This window comes from Physella acuta, unplaced genomic scaffold (assembly GCF_028476545.2).
Source record: "Physella acuta isolate Inbredline_101_S28 unplaced genomic scaffold, ASM2847654v3 ptg000087l, whole genome shotgun sequence".
NCBI lineage: Eukaryota > Metazoa > Mollusca > Gastropoda > Physidae > Physella > Physella acuta.
Genome location: NW_026731607.1, coordinates 51101 through 66548, shown reverse-complemented (window position 1 = coordinate 66548; position 15448 = coordinate 51101). Strand labels below are relative to the sequence as shown.

The 15448-nt window shown below is 32.7% G+C and overlaps 1 protein-coding gene across 3 annotated transcripts; it reads right to left on the bottom strand.

The window, feature by feature from the left end:
- Nucleotides 1–698: 698 nt before the first annotated feature.
- Nucleotides 699–15121, bottom strand: LOC131927264 (zinc finger protein 883). Of its 3 annotated transcripts, none has more exons than XR_009383614.1 (3): nt 14847–15121; nt 3375–9510; nt 699–860 (listed from the first exon to the last, which is right to left on the bottom strand). XR_009383614.1 is itself a non-coding variant. In XM_059283036.1 (2 exons), the coding sequence occupies exon 2, from the start codon at nt 9484–9486 to the stop codon at nt 7471–7473; it is 2016 nt and encodes a 671-aa protein (XP_059139019.1). In that variant the 5' UTR covers nt 9487–9510; nt 14847–15121; the 3' UTR covers nt 3213–7470. The 3 variants fall into 3 exon arrangements, 1 of the variants encoding a protein (XP_059139019.1); XR_009383615.1 differs by lacking the exon at nt 14847–15121 and adding an exon at nt 14495–14559; XM_059283036.1 differs by lacking the exon at nt 699–860 and having other exon boundaries at nt 3213–9510.
- Nucleotides 15122–15448: the final 327 nt, after the last annotated feature.

Below are 15448 nucleotides of genomic sequence, written 5' to 3'. Positions count from 1 at the left end.
CGACCCCTAAGGTCGGCGCCCGGGGACATAAGGCCCCCCCCCCCCCGGTACGCCTCTGGTCTCAACTACTTTTCCTAAGTAACACTAAGTTAAACGCTGAAGGGCAGATGAGGCTCGTTAGCTGGGGACAACCACTCTTCTATGAGAGACAACTCCAAAATCAAACAACTCTTGGTTGGACAAAGGCTATGGAAGCAAATCCAAAAAGAAAAGCATGCTGAAATCAGAGTCAATGTCATGCGCATAAGCAGTTGAACCATATACTAAATTGTGTTGGGGGGGGGGGATCCCTTTCGACACTACAATTAAGAACGAAGAAGAAGAAAGAAGACCTCGTTGGAAATTTTGTTAACATACTAGGGTTGCCAGATACCTTTTCCGAAAATACTGGACACCTTTCCATCCTTCCCTTCTCAGGTATGCCGCAAAGCCGAAGAAGGGGGGGGGGGGGGGTAACAGTATTATTCATATACTTGTCCAGTATTTATATTTATTTTATCCTGGACAGTCTGCTCAAATACTGGACTGTCCAGTTCAACTGGCAACCCTAAACATACATAAAGTTTAGTTATAAAAACAATAACAATAAAAAATTGACATACACGTTAGCCATTTTATTGTATAACATTTTAATGATACAATTTCTAATGATTCACTACAATATAATTTACATTTCAATGGGTTTTAAGAATACAAAATTAAATAACAACTAACCAAAAATAACATTACGTTTAAACTAACATCCAGAAATGTAACAGTTGCAGCCTTAGTCATTCTTTTATTCAAATTTATAATTTTTATGTTTGTTTTTTTTAAATAAATGTTTAATCTCTAAATGTGTTAATCTCTAAATTCTATACCTATATTAGGTAGTCCAAACTGAAATTAACTATTGATTGTAGACTTCTGGAGTGAGTATGTCATGAAAGAACTTTTAATTGTAAGCTCTATGCCACAAATTTTATAAAAATATCCCAATAAATAAAAAAGTTATGCGATTTTTAAAAAAGTTAAATTTGGTAAAAAACTGATTTTCAAAAAGAGCCATTTTTGAGAACCCATATTATCTAAACTAGATAACATAGAAGTGTAGAAATTGGTAAAGTTACTGCAAAGTTTGTAATATATATGCCCAATTTTTTTCAGTCATCTAAAATGAGTCTTTCTAAGGTAAAAAAATAATTGAAAATGACAAAAATGCGTTTTGGTCACTTTTATTTTCATACAAAAAAAAAAAATTCTAATTTTTTTTTTTTTTTGCTTTGGACATAGAATAACTCTAAAACTATTGTGTTGGTAACATTAACAGGAAGAATGTGTTCATTATTTTCAAAAATCACATTAGTTAAAATATTATTTTAAAAAAATGCCACAGTTATATAGTGCAGGAGAAACAGAATCAAAATTTAGTGGAGTAATGTAATGTAATCTAATAAAGACGTGATGCCTACAAGTGATGCAGCAGTTGATGCTACATTCAAACCTATCGGGTTGATAACTGCTTTGGGGGAACAGTTTTTAAAACGACAACTCCACATCTTTGTATGTCTTGTTTCCCTCAACCTTGATCTTGTGGAGCATCAAGAGTAAGTGATATGTTTTGGGAACTGTAGGGGAGGGGGGAGGGGCTTGGCCTTCTTCCCTTCCCTTGTAAGGAAAGTTCTGGATAAGCCACCATAAGTGTCTCCAGCTATGGAATAAATAATTTATTTAGTGATTAATAAAATATAATTAAACTTACTACTAGCCTATTGTGTAGGCCTACTATTTGTCCTATGACTGTAGCTGGAAACATATGAAAAAGCCTGAAAACACCTTTTTGTTAAAAGTAATTTATACTTGATAGTATATTTTTAATATTAATTCTATTGAATGAAATATTCGTTGCTTGTGCCACAATGGTTGAGATATCCAATGATGAAGGTGCCATACTGTGGTTCTCAACATCCTATAGGACAACTTAACTGTCCTTCATTGTTACTATATGCATATAAAATAAATAAATAATGAGAAATACTACTAGTACTGCTTACACTTACAACTAATATAACATTTAAAACTAAGTCACAACATGTACAATCTTAATAAATTGCACCACCATCTAAAAATTGATCTGGTACATTTTATTAAGGAGACTGGCGCAGACCATTTCACATTATTCAGCAATGGAATCAGAATCAGAGTGCACAACAGAAAATAAAAAAAATTAATCACATTAGTCCTTAAAATTTAGTGTCTTTTGTTTTAAATAAATTGATAAAAATGTATGGTTATTATAATTATAAATTTCTTTTGTGTTGCATTAATATTTTATAAGTATTTAACCTTCGTTCCCCGTAAATAATTGAGTTCGTCCACATAGAAACCAGGATTGTCTGGTGGCCATTTTGAATTTGTCGATTCATAATTTTGACGTGATAGTCCAGATAAACTGTAGTAATACGACCCTATCATTGATCCCAGTCGATAGATTTTACAGAATTAGTAAACACTAGCATCTAATAGTTAAGTGCATCCATATTTCAAGTCCCTCGAATGTCCTGAATTAAATAGCTTCACGTCTAAACACACCCTGTGTACAAGCGTAGTTCACACGCCAAAACCGTGGACTAGTAGCGTTCAAATTTACATTAATAACGTGTACTAATTAAACCAAACTGACATTCAAACTTAAAATTCATTTATTAAAATGAAAATAAAACTTTAAAAATGATACTTGCAACTTGTTTGAAGGCTCTAGCAAGGGTAAAATCCGTTTAGCATCATCGGTCGTCAAGCTTTAAAACCTTTCGGCGAGCAACTCACCCGAGGCTAAAAGTTGACTCGAGGGTTACATGCTTATTGAGACGCGGCTTCGCGACCGTAAATCAGAAATACTTGAATTTACAACACAAAGTAGTTATAAAAGTGAGCTTTACATCGGTGTAAAAATTGAAACAGAATTAGTTTGTTTTCGTGTATATAATAGCATTTAAGTTTTAAAAACTGATTTTTTAAAATGAAATAAGCAAGTTATTTTTTTCAATTTATACATTAAACGATAGACTAGAATTCGCTCTTTAAAGGGACATTAAGATTATGCTTCTACGATGCTTCGTCGCGAAGCCGCAACCAAATGAAACAGTGTGGGGTCGATCGGTACGCGCAAAACGGTGAAATTTGTTGACGTAACTGATACTTTTCAAACAAATATAAAACACATTCAAACATGTGTTACAGATATAACGATACCAGATTACGACAGATAAAGACTTAAACTTTATTGACATATAATTTTTATTCTTATAGGACAACTAGAAGTAGTGAAATTTTTTTTTTTTAAACCGCAAAAACTGACCATAAAACGCACTTTTTCGCCAGTTTGGACTACCTACCTATATGAATATCTGAAGAAAATTATTTTTTAACACATTGCATAAAGAGAGGTCTGAGATTTAGCAGATATTTGACAAGAAGTGTAGAAAGATAAAATCTACATATAACATGTAACAAATGCATTTAATTTTATAAAATAAAAAACATTCATCTAGCAAAAGTTAGGAAGTAACCATAAGCCTTAACAATGATTGGGACTAACTTGAAACTTGAGGCTAATTCCATAAGACATGTAAATAGGGGGAGGGGGAGGAAGGGTTCCTAAATGGGATGAATAAAATAATGTCAAACAATGAAAGTAGAAGTTTAATTTTCACAGCATAAGTTTACATAGAAAGTAAATTGCATCATTTTACTGATCACAACAGATACAAGTTAAATTTAGTCAATCAAGTAAATGGAACAATAATGGGCACCTTGTTTATACACCTTTATGCTATTGATTGTAAAATTTTAACAGGATCTGCACACCATAAAGAACTTGGTTCCTAGTAGAATTTAAACTTATCCAGGTACTAAATTACCATTTTAAATTCAATCTAAATTTAATTTACAATTATATCTGCATTAGTGAAGACAATAAATACATCTCAAGGACAAATATTAGAAAAATTTTTTAATTTTTTCATGGCAGCCAGTTTTCACAGTTTGAGTTTTACATTGCAGCCAGTATAATCTGATCATATGATTTAAGATTTTATACTTCTCAATATAATGATTAAGGTCAATTCGCAAATGATGAAAACGTTTTTACAAAAAAAAATGTCTGCTCAGAAGTTTTGATGTCACTGTACTGCCGGCCTGATGTCATTGTACTTGTCTAATGGAGGTAGTATTAACTGTCAACCTGATATTCTGTCATGTTTCTGTATGTCTGACTGAGCTGTTTGTGAGTAGTGTAAATGTGTAAAGTTATAAATGTGAATTGTGTTACAGTACAGAATTGGTAAACTCCCTTGCCCCAATGAATGTGAATTGTCAATAATAAGTATATAATTATATTTCGTTGAATGGGATGGTAGACATGTTTGGGGGGGGGGGGGTGGGGGGGGGGTGGGTGGAGCCTCCTCCTCCCAAGTAGAGTTGCCTGAAAGAAACTCTAAATGCGACTTTTGTCATGAATGAGATTAGGTGCATGATTTAGGGATATGCCTATGACTATATTTTGTATAAATTAAAGTACCGATTCTGATTAAAAATCCGTTTTCAATATCGTTTTTCGTTTTCGGTTAAATTAAATTAAGGTGGTGATTTTGGTTTTGGTTTTAGTTTAGAGAAAATAGAAGGCACTATCAACCTAGCGCCCGTTGTATCCTTTTTTCTCGTTTTATATAATTTGAAAAGAGCAGGCAAATTAACTGTGTGACCTGAACAAAACCATGCAGGTATAAAAAGAAAACCCTGGGTTTCTAAAGTTATAGCTTACTTCTTCTATCATACATATTTACAAAAAACACAAAAAGAAGTAGGCCACATAAAGAAAAAATTGTACACATGCAGCTGACATAATAGAATGCTATTTCCTTTTACAGTCAGAATACAATTTCTTTATAGAGTATGTATAATAATTGATGTGGTATGCTCTTTGACAAAGCAACCTTTTCATAATACAAATATTAAAATTAATAAACTATGGACCACTATTGGATGGCCACTAGTTAAAGTTTTCTGAAGAGAAAAAAAATTGTAACAAGATATTCAATAATAATAATTTGCTCTAGAATTATATTAATTTTGTTAAAAAATTACATTAACTTGATTTTAAGTCATGATGAATTTCCTGGATTACCTCAAGAATGAATTATTTATGAGTATTAAAATTAGATATTTGAGAAGATCTTTTGTGATAAATATAACATTCATGTTACTTCTCTCCTGACTGAATTTTCTAATGTACATTTAGACTAAGACTTTGAGAAAATCTTTTGTGATATATACCAGATTCATGTAGCTTCTCTCCTAAATTAACTTTTTCATGTGTACTTAAATAAGATTTTTAAGATAATCTTTTATGTCCAAGTCCAACAACACATACATATGGCTTATAACCTGTATGAACACTTATAGGTCGTAATAAATTATTCATTTATATTGAGAAAACTTTGTGCCAAATATCACATTCAAATGATTATGTAGCTTGTCTCCTGTATGAGCTTCTTTATGTATAGTTAAATAAAAACTGTGAGTAAACCTTTCTTGGCAAACATCATGTTCATGTAGTTTAGATCTTGTATGAAGTTTATTATGTGTAGTTAAACTACTAATACTACTATTCTGAGTGAATCATTTAGGACAAACATTACATTCATGTGGATTATTTCCCAAATGAACAAAATTATGTCTTCATAAATCACACTTCCCAGCAAACCTTTTATGAAAAACATCACATTCATATGGCTTACTTCCAGAATGAACATTTTTTTCTCATAATAGACCCTTCTTCTTCGCAAAGTTTTTGCAACAACCATCACATTTATGTGCCTTTTCTCCTGATTGACTGTTTTTATCCAGAAAAGTATTCCCACAATTTTTTGACCAGAAAATACACTGCTATTCCAAGAAATTCACAAATTTTTCAAGTATAAATTCAATGCTATTTAAAGAAATTCCCAACTAGCGCATTTTTATTGAACATAAACCGGCTGAATTAAATTTAATTAAAGCACAAATAGCAGACATTTTTAGGGGTGCCACTTATTTTTTAAGTGAATCATATCCTAAAATTCAATCCCAAAACTGAAATTTTTAAACCCTGAAACTTGATGTCGCATCCGAAATTTTTTAAGCATTTAACAAAAATAGTTTAAAATAATAAACCCATCTAGATCCAATAATGTAATATTCCATTTCTAGAACATCCCCCAATACAAAACAACTGTTTGTTAATACAATTAATATGAATATCGTGAGTTAAGCTGTTAGTATAAACACTTTGAAACCAAATATAAAAAGGTGTAGATATGTACACTGCAGTTTGTAACATATCTAAGTATTTAATTTTAGCATTTCATATATTGAGTTCAATAATGTGTGTAGTAAACCAAAAGTGTGTAGTTATTCACGCAAAGAACAACCCAAAAATGAAAACAGCAAATAATTTGCTTAATTTTAGCATTTCATATATTGAGGTCAAGTTCAATAATGTGTGTAGTCAGCCAAAAGTGTGCAGTTATTCATACAAACAACAAACTGAAAACAGCAAGTAATTTGCTTAAAGACAAGACCTTTGAAAAATATCCCTCATGCTATTTTTGTACTAATTAATACCTTACATTAAGTTTAGCATTTTAGTTTGATATACAATGAGATCAACCAGAACAACTGAAATTAGATCCTAGGGCCTATTTTTAAAAATTTCAAATAAATCATATTTTAAAACAAAATAAAAACTTGAAAAAAAAAACAAAAAACAACAATATAGAATAGGTTCTAACATAAATAGCTATTTAAGACAGCTGATGAAGGCAGTGTATCATCCCCCCCCCCCCCCAAAAAAAAACAAAATGCCTGTATGATCGCATGGGCCTACTTGGGGTCACAGTGAGTTTATGAAAGCCCTATTTACTCCAGTTGTTACAATTTTTTGATTAATGGTAAAAGGCAACATGAGAATTGGTAAGAGTAATTTTAGGCCCCAGAGCTAGATCACGAGACGCAGCGAGACTAGCAATTGGATAGACCGGGAAAAAAAGGCCGGGAAGCAATATTTCCTGTTTTTTTTTTTTTAGATATTTCCTGGCTATTCATTAAAATTTCCGGCAAGTAAATTAAATTTTAAAATTCCCAGTTTTTCCCCGGCTGTGTGGGAACCTTGCCAGAATGAGTAATTTTATGTAGTTATAGATCTTTCTTTACCACAAAGGTTTTATGACAAAAGCCACAATATTGTGGCCTTTCTCCTGAATGAATATTTTTTTTTTCTTAAATTAGAACTTTGTGAAAACCTTTTATGACAAGCATCACATTCATATGGGTATTCTCCTGAATAAAATTTTTTATGTTCTTCTAGATAAGAACATAAGAACTATATGGGAATCTTTTAAGGCAGACATCAGATTCAAATGGCTTATCTCCAGAATGAATAACTTTACTTCGTTATAAATCTTTCTTCTCCATCAAGTTTTTATGACGATCGTCAGGTTCATATGGCCTTTCTCCGGAATGAAGCTTTTTATGTTTTCTTAAATTAGAACTTTGAGAAAACCTTTTATGACAAACATCACATTCATGTGGCCTTTCTCCTGAATGAACCTTTTTATGTCGTGTTAAACTAGAACTGGGAGAAAACCTTTTATGACAAACATCACATTCATGTGACCCTTCTCCTGAATGAACCTTTTTATGTTGTGCTAAACCAGAACTGCGAGAAAACCTTGTATGACAAACATCACATTCATGTGACCTTTCTCCTGAATGAACCTTTTTATGTTGTGCTAAAGTAGAACTTTGAGAAAACCTTTTATGACAAACATCACATTCATATGGCCTTTCTCCTGAATGAACATTTTTATGTTGTGTTAAGTTAGAACTTTGAGAAAACCTTTTATGACAAACATCACATTCATGTGGCCCTTCTCCTGAATGAACCTTTTTATGTTGTGCTAAACAAGAACTGCGAGAAAACCTTGTATGACAAACATCACATTCATGTGACCCTTCTCCTGAATGAACCTTTTTATGTTGTGCTAAACCAGAACTGCGAGAAAACCTTGTATGACAAACATCACATTCATGTGACCTTTCTCCTGAATGAACCTTTTTATGTTGTGCTAAAGTAGAACTGCGAGAAAACCTTTTATGACAAATATCACATTCATATGGCCTTTCTCCTGAATGAACATTTTTATGTTGTGTTAAGTTAGAACTTTGAGAAAACCTTTTATGACAAACATCACATTCATGTGGCCTTTCTCCTGAATGAACCTTTTTATGTTGTGTTAACATAGAACTTTGAGAAAACCTTTTATGACAAACATCACATTGATGTGGCCTTTCTCCTGAATGAACCTCTTTATGTTGTGTTAACATAGAACTGTGAGAAAACCTTTTATGACAAACATCAAACTCATATGGCCTTTCTCCTGAATGAACCTTTTTATGTTTTGTTAAGTTAGATTTTTGAGAAAACCTTTTATGACAAACACCACATTCATGTGGTTTATCTCCTGAATGAATCTTTTTATGTGTTATTAAATTATAATTTTGAGAAAACCTTTTATAACAAACATCACACTCATATGGCCTTCCTCCTGAATGAACAGTTTTATGTCTTCCTAAAACATATCTTTGAGAAAACCTTTTATGACAAACATCACATTCATATGGCTTTTCTCCTGAATGAACCTTTTTATGTTTTCTTAATATATAACTTCGAGAAAACCTTTTATGACAAACATCACATTCATGTGGTTTATCTCCTGAATGAACTTTTTTATGCATCTTAATATTAGAACTTCTAGAAAATGCTTGATGATAATAAACTAGCTTGTTGGGTTCGTCCCTAGACAGTTGTAGATTTTGTTCAAGTCCAAGTTGCTTATCCTCAAAAAATAAAAATCCTGTTGTGAAATCTTGTCTTAAATTTTCAGGAGTTGAAAATTCTGGTTTTAAATTTTCTGATGTTGAAAATACTGCTGTTGCAGCAGGTTTCTTATTACTTTTTTCAATTGTAATATCAGGTTTAACAACTTGAGAAGTTTTGTCTGTAATGTCAGGTTTAATATCTTGGGAAAAAAACAATGTTGAGAATTCTGCTTTTATGTCTTCAGAAGAAGAACATTCTGTTGCAACATCAGGTTTAACATTTTGAGAAGTATTAAATGACTTGTTTGGTTTTATATCCTGGAAATCAAAAAATGATAATTCTGGTTTTATGTCATCAGAATAAGAAAATTCTGTTGTAAAATCAGGTTTAACATCTTGAGGCGTTTTAAATGTCATGTCAGGTTTTATATCCTGGAAATTTAAAAATGTTGATAATTCAGGAGATGATAATAATACAGTTGATATATCTGGTTTCAAATCTTCAGAAGATGAAAATTCTGTTAGTTCATTTGACTGTATATCTACAGTAGATGAAACTGCAGCTAACACATCTGTTTCCAACTCCATTCTGTACAGCTTTCTCAAAATGAACTGATGATTTAAAAAAAGTAAAAGTTAAACTGGTGATTATATAGCCAAAACAACATATAACTAATAACATGGCAATATTTGCAACACATTGAATATTCTTATATAAAACAACAAGGGATGGGAACTCGGGATATAGTTATGATTTTTAATCCATTTTAAATACTTAAAGTCTTTAAAATAGAATAAAATCTCGTAGACAAATTAATTGCACATCAAGTGAACGCCAAATAAAAAAGTGTATAATGGTGCGCAATATTATTAGTACTTTAAAAATTTACATTTGTTTTTTGAGAAATTGGAAATAGCGTAAATTAGTACTTCCAGTCAACGGAAATTACTCAAAATTTAACAGAAGGTAGAGAGTAAGATCTTTTACTTACATGTGAAATTTCATTTATCTATCTGAAATAGTACTCAAGTTATAGGCTTTTGAAAAATTCAAAGTAGAAAAAGTACCACTTCCGGTTATCGGAAATTGCTCAAAAGTTGATACGGATCTACGATTTTGATAAAATACTTATATATGAAATTTCATCAACCTAGCTGTAACGGTACTCAAGTTATCGTGTTTACACACGCACACACACACACACACAGACACACACACACAGACATATGGACAAGATTGCAAAATTATGTTTTTCCGTATCAGTGAGGTGTAAAATCTCGATTTTTTTTGCACGATTACAATACTTTCTCTATACTACGTATATACGAGAAAGTAAAAAGATATCAATAATAACAAAAATGAAAACTTGATTTGCTGTTGTTAGTTTATAATTAAAAACTGTGACAAAGAGCTGAATAAACACTTGTTCTCTTCAGGTAGCTTGGCACTAATTTGCACTTAATGTTTTTTAGTTTAGTGACAATATTTAAACACTAGAGGACTTGTGAGTTCTTGTTCTCTCTCACTTAAATTCAAGTCTAGTTAGCCAGGGAGAGAGAAAAAAAATCCGAACTACATCAATTAATGTGAACGGGATTATTATTGATAACAAAAAAAAAATTTGCAAGATTTTAAAATCATCTAAAGTACCCATAATGCAACAATTGTAAAAAGTTCCAACGCTATTTTACTCGTATGGCTGTGAACAAATATATGTGCATGCATAAAGGTTTTATGGCGTAAGTATATGGATTTATTATTTGTTTACAATTGAATTAGACTTATCAAGATGTACACTCTGATATGTGTACAATTTTCTCTGTCAAATTAATACAAATCACATTTAAAAAATAACAAAATGACCATTGAAAAGCCAGGTTTTTAAAGAATCATTTAAGTCTCTTAATTAGTGTGTGCATTTAATATGGTGTTGTGTTGACTAAAAAAGTATATAATTTGGTTTTAATTTTTCTAATAGGTATTAGTGGCCTATGTTATTTTAAATGTGTCCAACTTTTAGCTATTTGGCCATTTCTTTGCTTTGTCACTAATATCATTCAAGTAGTGGTAATGCACATACCGTTTTGACCAATAACTATTTTATAAATTATTTTATTAGAGTTTTATTGAACAATTACTGTTATTGTTAATAATAATTTAATAATAAATTGATAAAAGGCTCTATTTAAATCTACACTTTTATACTTGTATGGTCACATCTTCTTCTTCGTTCTTAATTTTTAGCGTTGGAAGGGATCGAGCCTTTACTGCCAGAGGGTTTGAACTCGAGAATTTTTCGAATTTATCAACCATTAGCTTAAGCCAACTCGCCCACACCTCCATCACAATTAAGGATACGTGTCAACTGGTTATGCGCCGTTGAGGCTGTTGACTCCGATTTCAGCCTGCTTTTCTTTTTTGGATTTGCTTCCATAGCCTTTGTCCAACCAAGAACAATCTACAAGGCAGCAGTTGTTTGATTTTGGAGTTGTCTTTCAAAGAAGAGTGGCTGTCCCCAGCTAACGAGCCTCATCTGCCAGAGGGTTCGAACTCGAGATTTTTCACATAATATTGGGTTATTTGTAGAATATTATTAATATAGTTAAGATACCTTTGTTATGCCTATAGAAGTTGGCCTAAAAAAACTGCAAGCTAGTGGACAAAATTAATGTACTCATGAAGTTTTAGTTATTTTCTAACAAATAAAACCATTAATAAGATAGTCAAGTTTTACTCTGAGAATGATCAAAACTTTACAGCATGGTAAAACAAGACAATTGTCTGACATTTTTTACAGAAAATTTTACAGAAAAAGCAGAGGGATTAAATCATATTTTATCTTCTCCCTACCGGACCAAGCAGGTTATAAATGACACAAGAAAAATCCCCACCTTCTCTGTTATCAAAGAACAGTGGTGGCTGTTACCTCAGAAGTAGATTAATAGTTTTGGGGTTTTGTGGGGGTGCGATGCTAACTGGGTTTATTAACACACTGCTTTTAGTACCCTGCTTTACCCTAAATATTGTATCTGCATTTAGGGCACCTTGTTACTGATTCAAATAAATAGGCTAATAAGAAGCTGGAAGCTTTGTTACAAAAAATTACAATTTAACGTAGGCTTTATTTTTTATAAGATAATTAAACCTAGTTACTTCTATCTAATTTATAATTAATGCATTCAGTTTAAAAATATAAAAAATGATAACTGATGAGGAAAACTTAGGTCTAATACATTCAGTTTGGAGGTGTAAGGAGATAACATTAAAAAGTAATATATTATTGAATTTTGGGCTTTGCATACATTTTGTTTTCATAAAGTATGTAATAAAATAATAAAATTAATAAAGGTAATAACAAAATGGCATTATTGAGCAGTGATCTTTTGCACAGTTCACATAACAGAATAATTAACTGTTAATTCATTAATTATTATATGTTGGTATAAAATTTAGACTTTCAAACGCAAGATGCACGTCTCCCTGAACCCCCCCCCCCCCCCCGCAACATGAACTCCCTGGACAAAAACGCTTAATTGAGGTTTATATAAGGAAATAATAATGATGTTCTGAAACAAGAAAAACTAAATTTAATTAAATTAATGTAATTTTTAAACGACTAACAAAAGTGTTTCTACATATAAGCATGCTATTAGAAAGTCAAGGAGTGACCACGGTTGTATTTGATCAAAGAACGGGCACCGACAACAACTTAGATATAGGTCATCCACCTGTTGGAGCCGTGCAGATCAAAGCAACGCATTTCTAACAATACAAAAGATGTGAGAGATTCACTGGCGGAAGGTTGGTTCATATCCCCCTTGGCACACACAGAATCATGGTATAAATATGACATCAAATTTTTTCCTCCACAAATCTAAAAATTTCTGGAATGGAGTTGTTTCTATCTGACAACTAGTGTAACATTTATGTAATGTTACTAAAAATAGCAGAGAAAATTGTCCCATGGTACCTCATGCGGCAATTGGATTTTGGAAAAAGTAAACAGATTTAATGTAATTAATCATGATAGGCTAAATATCTTAAATATATATTAATCTTGGAACTGTCTACCACTTTTGCCCAGTGGTCAGTTCTTTTTTCGTTACAGTACACTTTTTTCTGGAGGCGGAGTCTTCTTGAAGAACGGAAGCCAACATGGATGTCTTGGGAGACAGCAAAATTAATAGCCGGAGATCGGATGAAATGGAAGGAAATGGTTGCGGCCCTACGTTCCATAAGGAACAAAGAGGACTAAGTCAAGTCACATCTTAGCATCTCGCATTTAAATAATAATGAGATTTTGCGAGATTAGAAGTTTTTTTTTAATTTGTCGTAGATAAGACCACAAAAAAATTAAAAAAAAAAACAACGGAGCGTAACGTTTCAGAGTCAGGTAGTGACTTCCGGTTTAGTAACGAATAGGACTACTAATACTACTAGATTTGTACTGGTATGCTACTCTTGAGTTAATCTAAAGAATTAATTTTTTTATTAGACTAGCTACTAAAGGGCATGGCTTATCATGGTTTAAGTGAAATAATATTTGATTTTAAAATTTCATTAATTGAAACTAATATATAGCCCTGCCACCTATGTATAGTTTGTTGTTAAAACATGAAAACCCCGCCATTTTGCTCGTGGTAAACATTTTTGCAAGTAATTTATAGAGGGTCACTGGAATTCGGACTAAAACATGGTAGAAAGTAATGCGTCCGATAAGGATGCCATATTGTTGTTAGCAACCGGTCCTCCAAGTTAGTGAGTAATACTAATTAGTAGGCCTAGAAATAGAAATCTTTCTTTTCTACATCTAAATCTAGAAGTAGGCCTGGTAAAATCATGATATAGCCAGTGTTTCTTCCAGACTTTTTTCTTGGGGGGGGGGGGGGGGCGGTAACAAATTTTCGGGGGGGCTCCCTGGAAGAAACTCTGGATATAGCGTCATAAATTATCCGGTGATGTTTGTTGAGTTTCGTTAACATTCGTTACCATAAAACATATTTTATTTGGCAGTTGAATTAAAAATAAAGTCAAGTGCATTAGGCCTAGGCTTAATGTAATGTTTTAACTAAATTTTAAGTTTAATTGACAGAAAATTAGCAGCAATTACAATTAGGCCTAGTAAATCTAAATATTATTAATAAAGTTGAGTGTAGTAGCCTAATTAATGTTTTTTTTAAGAAACCCAGAAAAAAAAACTTGCAGAAGATTTGCGACAACTAGATCTAGATTCTAGTTAAATTTGGTAAGACGATTAGATTTAGGCCTAACTAAAGTTAGAGTACTAAGAATAACAATGGGATGATTATAGATACCAGTGTCCGATAATGGAATCATCTTTAAAATAGGGGTGTTGGGTTGTTAGTAGTATTGTAATCTCGACTCATTTTATGGTTAGAAATTAGGGTTAGGCGTATGGTTGGACCAGGGTTTGGGTTAGGGACAGGGTTAGCATTTGACATTAGCCAGCCATGTGTGTATTTAGTTAACTACCAGTAACCTAACACCCCTTTTTTTAAAGAAGATTCCATTATCAGACACAGGTGTAAACATTCTCCCGAACAATGTTTAGTAGCAGCAATAATTAGCACATACACTTAAAATAATTAGAAATACAAAATAAGTAGGCCTAGCAAAACAGTAGGCCTATTTATTTAAAACTTTTAATAAAAGGCCAATGCCAGCCGGAATAAGATGCGCATGCGCAATGGAGAGAAACTACGACGCCATAGCGGCGTTGTTTTCGATGGTACTGCGCATGCGTGTGTTTAAAACCGCAGAACTGTTGGCCTAGCTAGCTAATATGGCGGCAAATAAATGCCGGAACGGCTCAGCAAACTACGCCATGGTTTTACTGTTTTTTTTACCGCTGTACAATTCCGGAATAATAAAGGACGCTATGGGATTTTACCGTATATCTAATAAATTCATAAATATTAAAAATTACCAGCAACTGAGCAAGCGGCAGATCACAAAAGTATAGCCCTAGATGATTAGATTCTAGATTGGCCTAGAATGCCCTAAATTCTAGATCTAGATCACATCAAGGTCTAAACTGAGTGTAGCGAAGAAGTATTTCATTCATAATTTCAACAGCATCCGACATGTCACGTCATAGCAATATTAACAGAAAGTGATATTTCAACGCCAATAATATTGCTATTTCAGTAACAACGCCTGCTTCCGTCCCCTCTACACTACACTCTACAAGTTGCAATGACATGCCACGTAATAATGGGCCGTATTTATCAGTAAGCGCCGGTAGATGGCGTCCTATAGAAGTAGGTCATAAACAAAGAAACGGGCCTGTTGTCAACAATACAAAAAGAAAACAATGGGGAAAGTCAGCTTTGAAAAAATGAAATTAATTCAAAGTATTTAAGAAGAAAATAACGAAGATCTTTCAGAAATTTAAATTTATATTATTTTTTTGTAATTGGGGATCATCCATTAATGACGTCCACAAAACTTTGGAATTTAACCCCCCCCCCTCCCAGAGGCGTAGCGGGGGGGGGGGGGGGCAGCCGCCCCGGCTGCCGACCATAGGGG